This window comes from Kryptolebias marmoratus, linkage group LG11 (assembly GCF_001649575.2).
Source record: "Kryptolebias marmoratus isolate JLee-2015 linkage group LG11, ASM164957v2, whole genome shotgun sequence".
In the NCBI taxonomy this organism is placed as follows: domain Eukaryota; kingdom Metazoa; phylum Chordata; class Actinopteri; order Cyprinodontiformes; family Rivulidae; genus Kryptolebias; species Kryptolebias marmoratus.
This window is the reverse complement of record NC_051440.1, coordinates 17,265,779-17,281,984: the sequence shown is the minus strand read 5'-3', so window position 1 is coordinate 17,281,984 and position 16,206 is coordinate 17,265,779. Positions and strand designations below refer to the sequence as shown.

The following is a 16,206-nucleotide window of genomic DNA, read 5'->3' as shown; positions in this document are numbered from 1 at the left end:
GTGGGGAGAGAGAAGTCTGGGTCTCCCTGCTTAGGCTGCTGCCCCCGCGACCCGACCCCGGATAAGCGGAAGAGAATGGATGGATGGATGGATTTTTAAAATTACATGCTAAAAACTGGGGCAGACACAGACTTGACATTTTGAGGATTTGTGATTTTGTATAATCATCTCTCTATAATAATACAATTCCCAAATCATAATTATGTCTCACATTTTGGTGTTTTAAATGCTGAAGAAGAAAACAAACATGTAAAAGTTGTCTCTTTAGGCTTTTAAGACCTGACCCTTTGGCATCAAATCAAACTAGAAATCTATTAACTGTACTGTAATCTATTACTGTGATATTATAGTACATAAATCAGAGTTATATATTTACAATATCCCTAAGTAATCAGCACAAAACAGAGGTCTGGTGGTAAAATTATAAAATAATACTTGACAAGTTGAATCAAATATACTACTGTGTGTCTACATTAAAAAAAGTGTTTATGTTTAGGAATATGTCAAAATCTTAATATAAACTAATAATAAAACAAGGAACACTTTGCAATACTTGCACTTTGTAGCTTGTCTTGTTAGTTTAAAAGGTATTTGATCTGTTTCACAGAGACTCGGGAGGACCGCAATAAGAGACTGTTCAGACACTACACTGTGGGATCTTACGACAACTTCACCTCATACAGGTCAGCCTCTGTTTCTGAGCGAGCATGTTTAAGCAATGTACGGGGCAGAGCCATGTGTGAAGTGCTGCACTGACTCTGATGGTCATGTTAGAAACCACTTTTTTGCCTTGTCATGGTTAGAAATGTCCACGAGAAAAGGTGATATAGTGCAGTGAAGCTGCTGCCATCTAAAGTAATGAAGCTGCCAGTACACTCTGTTCTGAATCTACAATGCAAAGCAAACTCGTTGACCTGTCTCAGCTTTAGTCTTTATGCATGGGTGCAATTTGTATAGATGCTTAAAATACCTCTGCATGCATGTATGAAAATGGATTTATGTTGTGGCTGTCATTTTCTGGCTTTTAGGTTTTGGTCTTCGTTCGACTTTCCCCGTCCTTCTGTTAAGATGACATTTTTTGTCAAGAGAACAGGAATATTTATTTTCCTCAAAATCAGATATGTTCGTAAAGAGTATAGACATAATCTACATAAGGTTATGTAATGAGGCAAAGTGCCACTTCAGTACCACATTTTATCTGTTTGAAGTAGTTTTTCTGTTCAGACATTTTTTTCCACCATCTCTAAAACCTTTCCTAAAATGTCAGCCTTATGCATTTTGTTTTTTCACAAGATTTAATGACACTTCTGTTACCAGAGTTCCACACTTAATAAATTAGTCTCACTAAAAACTTGGATAGTCTACCAATGTGAGACACTGTGTGAGGTACAGGGTATTTTTTTGATTTTGGAGTAGCAGATAAGCAAATAAAAAAACATAATCTGATCTAGATCAGTGAAGAAACTGGCAGTAAATGTAGCTTCTTGTTACTTTTCACTGCTGTTTGAAATGAAATCAAATTATAGCTAAACACTGTGTTTTTAGGTGAAAATCAGCACAAGAGAGTTTGAATAAACCATCACTTGTCAGCATGAAAGTCTTGTTTTACAAAGGTTTAATTTGACTTGTAGTATAACATCTCAGATCTAAACTATGGTCTGAAGACTGTTTGAATCAAAATGTCATAGGGCAGGTTTGTTTTGAGAAAACATTTACCACTTTAAAATGTGAGCCTTACATGGAGGGCTTTGTAAAGTCATGTAGGCGGTTTCTGAACAAAGGAGATAGCGCTTGTTGGATTTGTTGTGGTAGCAATAAATGAATTTCCAGGCACTGTTAGATGAAATCACTTAAGCAGGTTTATTTATATAATGTGCACAGAATATAGAGAGCAGTTCTGAACAGGGAAGCTCCAAATCAAAGCTCTGCCCCTCCAAGTCAACACAGGTGCTTTTATTAAAGATATTGAAATACTGGACCAGAAGGAGGAGTTAGAGAAAGGCAAGTCAGTCTGGTTCCCAAGGGAAGAAAATTCAACATCACTTCTATAAACAAGTTCATTCTGTGAGAACCCATGGGACTTGGAACAGAAGTCATAACATTCAGGACTTATAAATAACAGGTGTTACCCTATAGTAAATTCTGCCATTACACATTAATGCAGCGTTTTGGATCATAGAGCTAAGGTGAAAAAGGATGAAAAGCTTTAAACTGACCAAGCTACTCGGTGATGCTTCACCAACGCAATATTTTGTGCATAATAATTAGTGCAGAAGTGGATAGATAGCATTTTATGAAACCAAACTTTTAACCTCCCTCCTGCAGAAAGGTTGGTTATGGGTCTCCTGGCTCCAGCAGCAGGAGCTCTGTATTTCCCGGGTAAGTCTAAGAATCGAGTGTTTGCAACTGAGCTAATGACAATATAGCGCCTGACCAAGCTGAACTCCAGCGCTCTATACCTGCCACATTCAGAAGAGAAATTGGCTGATAATGTTAAAACGTTCCCAATAACTACATTTGTGGTTTCTTTGAAGGCATTCAGGTGTAAATGTGCAGCAGTCCACAGTAGTCAAAATTATATTGCAATTTATATTTTGCTATTTATTTACACTACCAAATGGCTACTTTATATGTTTTTCAGGTAACAAAGAAGAGTTAATTTCACTTTTAGGCATTGGAAATTATCTAAAAATATTTTCATGTACAACCAATAACTTCTTTAAATATTCCACTTTAGGTTGTTTTCACATGAGGAACTGATTGTGAAAATATTAATTTTACACAAAAGAACTTAATGCTTTTATTGTCTTTGTTGCTCAGAGCTATTGTTCTAACTGTGCTTTTGGCTCAGAGGCTTTTAACAAGTGCATGCTTGAAAGACTCACTCTGAAAAATTTGTAAAACACCACAGGTTAATACCACCTAACAACTTCCTCCCTTGAAGATTCGGAAATCAGACAGTGATGATCTGCTTTGCTTACTTTCGCTTTCCTTTTTTTCTGTCATTAACCAGGGAGAAATATCGCATTGCAGCCATCTCTGTCAGGTTTTTTTCTTTTTTTTTTTTTTACAAAATCCCTAAGCACTCTACTCAGCTGGAGTCTCATCGGAAGGATCAGCCAGAAGGTTGATTCGGTCTTAGGGTTTATCCCACAGATACTTCAGTCACACACTCGCACTTGTTCTTTGTCTCTTTGTCACCTGTGTGTGTCATCTGAAAATGCTCTTACAACTCCTGGAAATCCCTAGCTGTATTCTTGGCTTTTGACTTGATGGGGAAAGTAGGTACAAGTGTGTGTGTGTGTGTGTGTGTGTGTGTGTGTGTGCCTCCATCTCCTCCCACCACTCTACCCCCCAACCGACCGACCTTCCTCACTCCCCTGCCCTCTCCCTTCACCCTCTTTCTTTGTGTTTGCGAGGATGGTGTTGAATTCATACATGCTATCCCTCTGCTATCTTCTCGACAGTGACTACATCGTAGAGGAGAAGAATGCTGTTTTACAAAAGAAAGACAATGAGGGGTTTGGTTTTGTCTTGCGGGGAGCCAAAGGTACGTTATTCACTCAGACACACATCACTGCTGAAACAATCACTTCCACAACACCTTTGTTTCATTGTTCCATGTGTGTGTGTGTTCTGGTCCCATGAGTAGTTTGGTGATCTGAGTCACTGAGTTCAGATCAGACAGTAATGTGACTGAGTCAACAGCACAGCCAGCTTTGGTCAACACTCAGTTTATTTACTGAAATGTGCTCAGGCATGTGTGTATGTACATGTGTGTGTGCATGTGCGTGTGTGTGTATAAGTGAGGGAAAGAAGGAGCATGTAGACCTTCTGGTAGCGTCATCCTTGGCCGAGCCGTCAGCTAGCTGTCCCATCTGTTCATCGCACATGGTGTTGAGCTTGAGTAGAGAAACACTCCTCCTCTCTGATTCTTCTCTTTTTTTTTTTTTTTTGCTCTGCCTGTCCTTGTTTTTTGCTCCTGCCTGCTCTCCTCCACTCCCCGCATTTCATATCCTTCCTGTCAATTATCATCTCTAAATACCGTCATACCTTCCGCTTTTTGACCGCAATCACCTTTCAGCTGGTCTCTGTAATCACAAATTCATTTTACTCACACACGTGCCAGCTCTCCTGCTCAGGCTGGTTACCATGGGAACCTGTTCCTCGGCAGCTTGCCGGGAGTCTGAGTGTGCTTTACTGCTCTATCACTCACTACCATGAATCTTGGCTCACCTCACTCTCTTTTTCAGTCAGTCTTTTACTCTTCAGTACCCTTAAACACACACACATCCACACACAAACACATCCTCCCCACCCCTCTCTCACACACACACACATGCATATACACACACTGCAATTCACTTTGTGGTCCTCTGAGAGCTCTCATGTGTCACTGAATTAGTTGCATCTGCTTCAAGATTAAACAGTTCGTGTTAGTTAACTTATTTAACAAAGTATGCTCCTGAACTAGCTGCATGAGCTTATATAATGATTTCACCCTCCAGAAGCGTAAAAGGCAAATTCAAGGTGATGGCAACAGCTGTGTGAACCAACTAGGGGATCTAGGGGCATGCCCCCCAGAAATATATGCAATTGTGTATCAAATGTGTAAACAAATGTATATACATTGTATTTAAACATCTATTGTATTCAAATGTTCACAAAAAAGCACATTTGATGCAGTGAAAATATTAAAATTTAACAAAAAGAAATAAATCAAATTGCAGGGCTGTTTCCAGTTAGAAATGGTAGAACAATGAAATAAAATTTAGAAAGTAGGAGGGGCGGTAGCAGGCACCTTCACTACCCCCTGTCCCAATCAGATGTAGAAATCCTAAGCAACTTCAGGAAGAAGGAGCACAAGAAACTGGAGAAATACCAAGGGCTGAAAGTGGAAATACAGAAGTTGTGGAAAGTCAAGGCCTCAGTGGTGCCAGTGGTCATCGGAGCACTCAGTGCTGTGACCCCCAAACTGGAAAAGTGGCTGCAACAGATCCCAGGAACAACAAATCTCTGTCCAGAAGAGCTCATTCCTAGGAGCAACTGAGATACTGTGCAGAACCCTCAAGGTCCCAGGCCTCTGGTAGAGGACCCGAGCTTAAAGTGAAGTGGAGCCGCCCATGTGGAAAAAATATGGAGTTTTAACAATATTTTTTGACTTATTACATATGCTCTTTGTTACATTTCATTGTTTTATTTCTATTTTGTGGTGATCTTACTTATTATTGAAACAAAAAACTGGTAACAGGAGGAGCTGGATCTTGCTTTCCTGTTCTGGGTCTGTATAAACTTTTTTTGTTGTTTTATTTTTCACAGCTGAGACTCCTATTGAAGAGTTCACCCCCACCCCAGCGTTCCCTGCCCTGCAGTATTTGGAGTCTGTGGACGTGGAGGGAGTGGCCTGGAGGGCTGGTCTCAGGACAGGGGACTTCCTTATTGAGGTATTTGAGAACAGCTCATCACTTACATCTTTATCTGTATGAAGCTGACTGTTGAACAAGAGGTGGTGTCTTTAAAACCAAAGATAAAACAACTGCAGAGCTACTGTGCATTTGTAAAGCTGTAGTTTGCCTGAAGAGTTTTGGTCAAATTTAGTGCTAACACTAAACATTTACTCACAGTTAAATATTAAAATTTTGAATGACAGATTTCATATTTATTAAGGCAAAACAATGCTACAATCATTTGTATGACTGTGAAGTTTGATCGTGTGAGATTACCAGATTTTAGTAACTATGCTTTTAATGTCAGCAGCACAGTAAAGACATTTTTTGCTTCTCATTTTGTCTTGTTGTATTGTGTTCAGGTAAACGGGGTAAATGTAGTGAAGGTGGGCCATAAGCAGGTGGTGTCTTTAATCCGGCAGGGGGGCAGCAGACTCCTGATGAAGGTTGTATCTGTCACACGCAAACCTGAGTCTGAAGAAGTCGTTCGGAAAAAAGGTAAAAACAGAAGAAATAGCATTTTTTTTCCTCCATGCCATGCTAATGAATTATGTGTTGATATTTTAACATGAAAAAGATTAGTTGATATAGCTGATATGAAAGGAAAAAAAAACTAAAAAAAGACCTGTGAAATGCTGCATTTGCAGTTTTTTCAAGGCACATCCATATATCAATTAGTCTCCCGACACTCGATGACGACCCTGCTATGCTCTCCATGACCTTCATAATCTTTTAATTGTAGCTGCATTATGACAAATTTGGAAAAGCTCCTTCAGTGTGAAGGCATTCATGATGTTGCTATGCACTAAACACTCTCTTGCACCATTATCACACTTTATAGGCCCCAGACGCTCTCAAACTGCATCAGAAAGCAGTTACAGGTATCTGTAGGTTGTTTACGTGACCTTGTCAAGATCATGGTCGAACCTAGGCATGAGGCCAGTGTGGCCAGTCCTGCTTCCAATTCTCAGTGATCGAGTCACACTAGTGCACGTTGATCCCACTTAATAGACAGGCTGCCACGGCTGCCACCACACTTCACCCATCATGACCTTGCTTTGGAAGTTTTGAGCATGATCAAAATTCTTGTGGACTTATCACAATCTGACGCATGTAATGGAGAGTCCACCACATTCTTAATATGTGCTTGAAGGCAAAGATTGTAAAGAATTTTCAAATTCTGGCAGATATTTTAATTCGTAGTGTGGTTATTCATTGTTCCTCAAAATTATGTTACAATGTCAAATTATGGTACAATTTCCTTGCCTCTTCCAAGTTTGTATGATTCATGTAACTCCTTTTAAGAAATAGTGTATATATACAATATATTTAGTAGTTGTAATACAATTGAAACAATAAGGTTGCTTTTACATACAGATTGAAATGTATGTATTTTGGTTACTTTAGGGATTTTTTACCACTTTTCACCACTGTAAATCCATGTCGTTTCCATGTCAACCAGAGTTTGCCATTCCTCTGCTCCCACTCAGTCCTGGCACACTGACCTGCGTACTCTACAGTTGTGTGTTTCTGTGTATGTTTGTGTGAATGTTGAAATGTAAAGTAGAGTTATGTGCGCAGCTTCTTTGTGATTACTGAGAGACAGAGACAGTAAGTTTGACAGTTTTAACAGACAGTGCTCCGTCAGCTCAAACTTTCTGTTCTGTGCCTTATAGTCTGTGTTAACATCTCTTTTTGTCTGTATTCCTGAGTCTCAGTGCTGATCATAGACTTTTTTTTGGTAGCAATGTGTGTGTGTGTGTGTGTGTGTGTATGGGGGGACTAAAATGTCTATTAAAGCCTATGATGTGACTTTTCCTCCCAAAATCCACAGATATTCATATTAAGTTAATGAGAGATTTTGAAATGAGCTAAAGGTGGATGTTATTCCTGTAATGGACTGGTAATCTCTCCAGGGTATGAGCTGCCTCTCACCAAATGAGAGCTTCTCCAGTCCCTGCAAACATGGCTATAAAGCAAATATAGTGGATGGATATCCAGTTGTCAATGTCTAGATGTTTGTTTGTTTCTTTCTTTCTATTTTGATTATGTTTTTTTGTTTGCAGAGTACAGAAAAATGAGCTTTTTGTGTTGTGTGGACAGTTTGAGAGGATCGTTTTTAATTGCAAAATGTGCAAAATAGGTGTTTTCCCTAAAGAAATGGGCAAGTCAAAACAATGCCCAAATATAATTTTTCAAACATCATTTGGAGATCTTGTGCAGCTCTAATGAACAATAATTTTTTAGCACGAAACTCCTCCTCACAGGAAATATTTTCAGGTGGTGCCTGAATAGACACTCGGAGAGACAAGAACTGATGCAATAATTTCTTTGTGTAAATCACTGTGTTTGTTTGTTTGTTTACCACACATTTAGGATTGCAGTTGAAGCTTCCAAATTATTTATGATTATTTATATACTGATGTTTGGTTTGGTTTGGTTTTGCTGAATTCCCTGCTAAATTGAAGAACAAGATTAAAGTACTGAAACACACTCAGTGCAAACAGCTTAAGACCAGATGGAGAGTATCTGGTGTTCCGGAGTTGTGGGGGAAAAAAGAAGCATTTTCCTCTTTAGTTTTAAGCATTCTCTTTTCCTTTTTTTTTGGTATGTCCCTTTCTGCACCCTAAGCTGTGCTTAACACTGTTTTTTCCCACTCGTCTTCTCTGCTGGGACAAACTCACCATAATGTGCTTCACTTTAGCACAAAATGAGCAGACACATGCTGACACACACAGACTCACAAGCTAACTCACTTTCTCTTCATCATGCGTGGCCTCACTACCACCGTTGCCATGGTGACTACAATGCATGTTTGAATTAAGCATTACATTACAGCTAAAGCAACTCTCTCTCTCCATCTGAGTCTGTCTCTCTTTCTCCATCCTCCTCTATCTCCACTGCTGCTTGCTTTTGCACCTCAGTGTGCAGCCTGGTGGGGAAAGGAAGATGTTTGATCTGGACAGTACTCAGGATTGCGTATGTACACTGGATGTGCAGTTGCTGACGACAGCAGGATAGTTTCGCTCTAGTAAGGCATTGGGGCATGTGTGCAATCTAGAGAGTTATTGCTCTTCAGTGGTGCAGTCGGTGTTAGCTGGTCGATCTCAGACAGAGTGCGCTGAACTAGTTCTGTTGTGGAGCATGGGTCGAAAAACTGTTATTTTAGGTTTTTCTGTGGCTTTCTTGTTACTATCTGACTGCATGGCATTTTGTTGTTACTGCTGATTTAACAAGTTGAGATACATGATGGAATTATTTTAGTTAATGACAGTATTTTTTCAGAGACTTTTTTTGAAACTTGTAACTTTGCAGTTTGGTTGTTCAAGCCAATTGGTATAATTTACTGCTTTGACTGGGACGGTAACAGCTCAGTTGCTTTGTGTGTGTAGCAGGATTGGAAGGCTCCCAGGAGCTTTGGTAATGTAAAGTCTGCAGCACATAATTTTCCTTAGCTGTTAAATTTGCTGTCATCTCTTCGTCTATCGCACCACATGTCATAATGTCCTCCCTCAAGGAGTTTTCTTTGTGGGATGATGTGCATGTGCGTGCAAACCAGTGTGTTTGTGCATTTCTCTCTGATGCACGTCTGCTAAATTCAAGGCAGGCAGTATAATAAAGGAAAGATGGATGAGTCTCTTCTTCTCCTTTCTGCACACGTTGTACTTACTCTGCCTATTGTAGCAGACAAAATATGTTGCTGTGTGTTTAATGGAGGGATTCAAAAAGCTACAGAGAAGAGTGACTTGTTTAAAAACTGTCAATGTGCTCCTCATCTGAGGCATGTTCTTGCAGTGCAACGATTACAAACCTAAAAGTCTTTCAAACACACTCAAAAAAATAAATCATCCGATACGACGGGAAGAAAACATGAAGAAGTTGGGCTTTGACCATGGCCTCAACAAGGTCATTACCAAGTGTGAGGCTTCGAGTTCAACTGAATTGGACAAACTTAAAGCAGTGAAGACTGGATGGGTTGGCCGTCTAGGAGATGCCAAGAGGGCACTGAGTCGCAAAGCCAAAGCATTTTCGTCTCCCTCAACTTCTTCCTCATCGCCATGCGTTTTCTTCACAGCTCCCCCACCACCTAAGAGAGCTCCCAGCACCACTCTGACACTGCGATCCAAGTCCATGACCGCTGAGCTGGAGGAGCTGGGTGAGTGCCAAATAACTGGCATGCAAACTCAATTTTCTCCTCCTGTTTTTCCTGTCACAACTCTGCTTTCTCTTTGTCATTAAATTTTGGTGAGTGACTATCCTAACTTTTAGAATAGTCACTTTTGTTGGCTTGTTCTTGTCGTTTTCCCTCCTCTGCTGACACTATCTTTTTCCCACCAAGCTACTGCTCGGAGGAGAAGAGGAGGTGAGTCTGAGGCTAGAAACTAACACTTCTCTGAGGGTCATAATGATGATTTATCCATGTTGTGTCATTATAAACAGTGTTGAATAGGACAGAGGAGCAGAACAGAAGAACACTTAAAACACATGGACTCTGTCTCTATTCATCTGTCTTTTCCACTTTTTATATCTTTTTACTTCAAGCACTTTCTTGGGGCTTGCAAGAAAAACAATACATTAAAACAAGAAATGATTTTGTGCATTACCACAAAGCATGATTGTGATGCCTAACTATGTCTTAGATTGTCCTTTCATTTGTCTGTGGCATTCATGTCAGAAATGATAATAAAACATTTCCCAAGGTTTTATATCTTAGCATTTAGTTCTGGCTCATTTCCTTCTTAACAGAGAGATTTGATGAGATGTTGGCATCACAAGAATCTATGTTGCATTCTCAACCCCCGGAGGCAGATTACAGAGCAGCCACTGTCAAGCAACGGCCTACCAGCAGGAGAATAACACCAGCAGAGATCAGTGTGAGTGCACCTACACACAGCACATTTCTAAACAACATATCCCACCAAGCTGCTATACATAAAAGCTCAACCTGACATATTCAAAATATCTGGCCTACACAACATGCACTGATGTGTACATCATTGCATGCACAATTTTGTGCTATTTACTCATTTCACTATCAGTTAAAGAGATTTAGTTGAATAATGTTTGAAGATGTTAAAAGTCCCCTTAATTGCACAGTGAGTTCTGGAATTTGTGTTTCAGTCTCTGTTTGAGAGGCAAGGGATGACTCTACATGGAGGTCTGCACCCAGGGATTGAGAGAGGTCACATACCACTTCCTAAAGGCATGTCCAGGACCAAGTCTTTTGGTAAAACAGTCACCCACACTGTACTTATTGAAATAATATGATTGGTGGTGTAATCATTTTTAAGATGAAATGTCATTTAATATAACATCTTAGCTGAATTTTAGTGAAATCCAAAATAGCATGAGGTATTTGAATGATAAGCTTTACACTCAGATGCATTCTAGTAAGTTTTCCATGTGTAACTGTGAAGCTAGCACAATACCATTAAGTGTTTTTTCCTCATTATTTCACTCCACATTTTTGTGCTTTGCCCATACTCATCAGGTGCAACAGAGGAGGATCGATTGTCTGCTCTTGCAGGCGAGCACAGATTTCCTCGCAGCTCCTCTATGACAGATAGCCTCCGAGACCACTCGCAACCCCATCCTATCCCTCCTCCTCCGCAAACAGCACCTCCTCCACCTCCTTACTACCTAGACACTGGTCCTCCCCCAGCTTTCTGCCCTCCTCCTCCTCCATCTAGAACCCAGAGTCAGGGCCATGAGCCTGGAGGGCGATCCAGCTTCAAGCCATCCTCCTTGGACCTGCCTTACGAGGCTGCACAGCGACAGGCCACACATATTGAGAGACAGAAGAAAGCTCGCTCAATGATTCTCCTGCAAGACTCTTCCCATCTACCTGTAGAACCCACAGAAATTCCCCGTCCCTCTGCTGCTACTCCACCAGAGCGAATCAAAAGGAAGGGTAGAGTTATTGACAACCCTTACGCAAATGTGGGTCAATTTAGCATTGGACTGTTCACACCCACAAAACCCCAAAGAAAGAAAAGTCCCCTGGTGAAACAGCTACAGGTAGGTTGAATGTTAGGAAGAGTTTATAATTTTTTTTTTATATTTTTACCTCAATACAAAAGACACTTTGACCTTGACTTTTCCATTTTGTCTCTCCACTGCAGGTAGAAGATGCACAAGAAAAAGCTAGTTTGGCTATAGCTGCTGCCCACTCGCGAGAGAGCTCACCCTCAGGACGACACCCACATACCCATGGGCACACTCACACCAGTCGTGTAGACTACTACCAGCAGCAGCTTATGGCTGAGCGAGAACGTTTGCGTGCCCAAGGAGAGATCATGTTTCAGGGTAAAGGTCCCTTTGCTGCTGCAATTGCTGGAGCAGTGAAAGATCGTGAGCGTCGTCTAGAAGAACGAAGAAAATCCACTGTCTTCCTTTCTGTTGGGACCATGGAGGGGTCAACACCAACAAGCTCAGATGCCCCCTCTTTGACTCAGTCTCACTCTGTTGATGAACGGATGCTAACCCGAGAGCTGGGACAGCTTCCTCCCCCTGCCTTGGCTCTGAGCCCCTCACCTAGTGGGACCACCTTTATCCATCCACTTACAGGAAAGCCTCTGGACCCAAATTCACCACTGGCTCTTGCGCTGGCCGCAAGGGAGAGAGCACTGACCTCTCAGAGTCAGTCCCCAACTAGCAGTCCAGAGCCTCGGACTAAGCAAGAGCGAATAGGCCAGGGTGTAATGTTTGCTGATATTCAGACCAAAGAGTCTCCACATGGGGATGGGGTAACAGCATCTCCTCCTTTTTCACCTAAAAGCGCCAAGGCAGCGGGGTATGAAGCTAGATCCTCCCCAGCATCTATTTTAGCGCCTCAGTCCACCAAACCACAATGGGCTACATCATCTTCACCTATATCATTCCGCCAAGAGATGGAAGCTAGAATAGAGGAGAGGAAGGAGGAAAAAAGACTAGAGGATAAAAAAAGTATGTTGATCAGCATTATGGATACATCACAGCAGAAGACAGCAGGGCTGATCATGGTCCATGCTACCAGTAATGGCCAAGCTGTTGGAGCGGGTTCAGAACCTGAACTGACACCTGTGCCTGCAGCCATAGAGCCCAGTAAATCACCAAGTCCACGGGCTATATCACCTGTTCCCACTGTGGCCCAGCCCCAGACACAGCTCCAGGTTTTGCCTCAAACTCAGCGTCCTGCCAGTCCAGCCCAAGAAAAGAGTCTGGCTCAGGGAAGCTCAGAGGAAGATGTGGATCAGTATGCAGTCGCTCTGCCACCTGCTATGCTGTCCTCCAGTGATGAGGAAACAAGGGAAGAGCTACGAAAGATCGGAGTTGTTCCTCCACCAGATGAGTTTGCAAATGGGTTGTTAGCACAGGGTCAGGGAACACCAGTGTCTCCTGTTATACCTGCCACCTCTCCTGTCACGCCATCAACATCAGCCCCCCAAACTTCCTCAACTTCAACAACCTCAACTGTGACTACCACCCAGCTTCAGCCTCCCCAGCCACCACCTCCACCACCACCTTCATCCAGTGCAGCAATTGTCTCAGGGAAGCCCTCTGAACCTCTGGAACCCCCACCAGTCAGCGAATCTGGCTCTGCAGCTGATTCAGGCGTGGAGGAGGCTGACACACGCAGCTCCAGCGAGAGAGAGCGAGACCACCATCTTGAGACCACCAGCACCGTCTCCACGGTATCCAGCATGTCCACGTTGTCCTCAGAAAGTGGCGAACCTGCTGACACACATACCACGCACACCTCCTATGCTGACGGGCAGACTTTTGTGCTCGATAAGCCACCAGTGCCTCCTAAGCCCCGACTTAAGTCCCAAATAGGAGGAAGTAAAGGCCCCGTCACCTTCAGGGACCCTTTGCTGAAGCAGAGCTCTGACAGTGAGTTGCTGTCACAGCAACAAGCTGCTGCCTTGGCTGCTGCTGCAGCTGGAGGAGCTGGGCTCCCTGCAGGTGGTTCCGCTTCAGTGACTGGTCTAGCCCCATCCAAGCCACGCTATCTCTTTCAGCGGAGGTCCAAGTTGTGGGGGGACCTAGTAGAGCCCCGAGGACCAGGAATAGGCTTAGGTATTGGGAGTTTGGGTAATCTTGGTGGGCTGGGACTTGGGTTGGGTGCAGATGAGGGTGCAAAACCATCTGTTATGGGGGAGCTCAGTTCACGACTGCAGCAGCTAAGTAAAGACACGAGGTCATTGGGTGAAGAACCCCTGGGAGCATCACTTGACCCAGGAAGAAAGTCACCTGTGGCAGGTGCCAGGTAAGAGAATATCTTGCACAGATTTATTGGTAAAGTGTATTTAACTTGAATGACAGAAAAGTCAAAGTAACAAAGTTAGGTTTTATTCATGCGTTATACTTATCACCTCAAAGTGCAAAAAATAAAATAAAAATCCAGCTTCAATGAGAAAAAAACAGAAATCAAATGAAGCTGCAAACTTAATAGACTTGTTGATTTTTTTAACACATTATATTACTCGTTATATACATGATTATCTTCCTTGAAACTTCCTCCTGTATTTCTGTTGATGTTGTGTTAATGAAGTTGAGATGTTTTCCTATTATAGAATTAGCTAATTATTCTATGTGATCTATTTTGAAAAGTTACAGATACCAGAGGTTTCAAGCATTGCTGGCATTAGTATATAAGCAAATGCAATATGTGCTCAGCTGTACTTGTCTTTTGACTCCATACTTTAAATCATCAATATATATCATATTGATCATAAATCCTAAATAAAATTTATAAGAAGAGGTTCCACACAGCAGCAGCAGGGTTATCTGCAACATCTGAGTCACAATGGTGTTTTTGTCTGTTGTCTATGGGTTTCTTTTTTTCTAGAAGATACCTGAAAGTTCAATGAATTCCTTTATATTTCTGCAGATGTGAGGATACCGAAGACACTAAACCTTAAAGTTATAAACCCTAGGGTAAACCAAATATATTTTTTTAAATATACCTTTCATAATAACCCTATGAACTAAGCACAATTAATTATGAAAACCCTTTTATAAATTTTGTTTTATGTGTTTTCCTTAAAACATTTGTTACCTTGTTTGCATAACAGTTTTACACGGTAAATGAAATGATTGGTTTTAGACATACTGTAGTTTTACAATTTGATAGGTCTGGTCTTAGGATAAAACTGCTCCTTGTTTCCATAGCTACTGTACTATTCCTTTGCCTCTCCATAAATCTATTTATTGTTAACTGTAGGCAAAAGTAGTCAATAAGTTAGTATTGTCCAGATTTTGTTGTTTTGCTTTGCGTGTGTGTATGTGTAGGTTTGTGGGTGTGTTAAGTTGATTAACTACTGGTGCAAACAAGGTAACAGGGCTTGAGGCATGTACTATGTGAAAGACTTTCCTCATCTCTTACACACTGTCACGTTTGTGTTCTAACCTTTGTCCCTGCTAATATCTTCCCTTTTCTGCCTTTTCCAGGGTCCTTGTTCAAATATCACACAATACATCCTGTTATCTGCTGCCTTTGCAGTCATCACTGATGTGAACCTGATAAGACCTGAAACTGCAGTTTTCTTCTTATCTCCATCCCCATTGTGAAAAAAGTGATGATGTCAGAGATTTAAAGGATGTATTTTTTAAAGAAGTATTTGAACAGGACTGAACCATAATGGTGTGTCCTTTTGGGATATTTGCATTAACAGCCTTGTTAATGACAAAAGTACTGTACAAGACAAAAATCCTAATGTTGTCAAAAGTTCTTTGTGGTACATGAAATAACAGTCAAATAAATGGTAGGACTTCATCAATGATCTTCTCAGGATGTACTTCAGTTGTACAACCACCTCCTTTGCCTGGATGTGTTTTTATAGGTTTGCAGGTTGGGTGAAGGATACATATTGTCTCAGATTTAGAAGTTGCCACTATAAAGGTTTTAGTCCTCACATGAGTGATAAAATAAGTTAAAAAGAAATTAACATAATTTATATTTAGGAGGCTTTTGTTATGTGTTCTTATCCACTTTTCAATGATTACATTGTTAAAAATCTTTGTAAAAACATTTAGTTTAAACATATATTTTAAAATGTGCAGCACTTTTGTCAACACTTGGTTTGAAATTTGCTCTTTTTATGATGACTTAATAGCTGCTGTCCTAGACAATGGTAACTTCATGTCTGTGAATGTTCTGTGCTTTTAGTAACATTAATTTGCTGTTATTAGTAATAGAAATTTGCTTGCACAGTTGTATTACTCTGTTTCTTGCTAGGAACTCTTATGACCTTTGTTGAGGGTGTTTTCCAGACTTTGCAGAGTGGTGGGCCCACTGTCCTGCTGTGGGAAGTTACTGCTGTTGCCATGTTGATGGTTGGGGTGGGGGGGTACTTGATTTGCAATAATGGCTGACTCGTGTAAAATAGCATCCACATAAACATGATGAAACAAGGTTGCTCAGCAGAGCATTGTATTGTGACAAGATGATCAGTGCATTTTGCTTTGCCAGTCAGTGATTTTATTTTTGTGGCTAATCTAAGGTGAGGAAGGGAGCTATTTGAAAATGGGCAAAATATAGCCATTATTCACTGATCTGTACCAAAGTATCTGTGAATGAAAAGGGAGACCACAATTCCAAAAACAACATATCATGCAACACCCAGTTCTGATTTTGCTCATCCTCCCACCATTTCCATCCTGACAGTTAATTGCCTTTGGCTGTGACAAAGATGATCATGCACATCATTATTCCTCTCTCTCTCTCTCTCTCTCTCTCTCTCTCTCTCTCTCTCTCTCTCTCTCTCTCTCTCTCTCT

General features: G+C 41.2%; 1 protein-coding gene across 7 annotated transcripts in view; it reads left to right on the top strand.

The window, feature by feature from the left end:
- shank3a (SH3 and multiple ankyrin repeat domains 3a) overlaps positions 1–16,206 on the top strand; it is a 134,296-nt gene that overhangs the window by 114,429 nt on the left and 3,661 nt on the right. For 4 of the 7 annotated variants that reach the window (XM_025003704.2, XM_025003703.2, XM_037978420.1 and 1 more), the window contains 10 exons: positions 608–683; positions 3,468–3,550; positions 5,320–5,444; positions 5,810–5,945; positions 9,523–9,603; positions 9,787–9,810; positions 10,194–10,321; positions 10,569–10,674; positions 10,939–11,465; positions 11,570–13,695. In XM_025003704.2, the coding sequence (XP_024859472.1) occupies positions 608–683; positions 3,468–3,550; positions 5,320–5,444; positions 5,810–5,945; positions 9,523–9,603; positions 9,787–9,810; positions 10,194–10,321; positions 10,569–10,674; positions 10,939–11,465; positions 11,570–13,695 (3,412 nt within the window). Of the gene's footprint in view, positions 1–607; positions 684–3,467; positions 3,551–5,319; positions 5,445–5,809; positions 5,946–9,522; positions 9,604–9,786; positions 9,811–10,193; positions 10,322–10,568; positions 10,675–10,938; positions 11,466–11,569; positions 13,696–14,319; positions 14,367–14,879; positions 16,198–16,206 lie in introns of those variants that run through there. The other 3 variants (XM_037978421.1, XR_005233765.1, XM_037978419.1) reach the window with 3 other exon arrangements.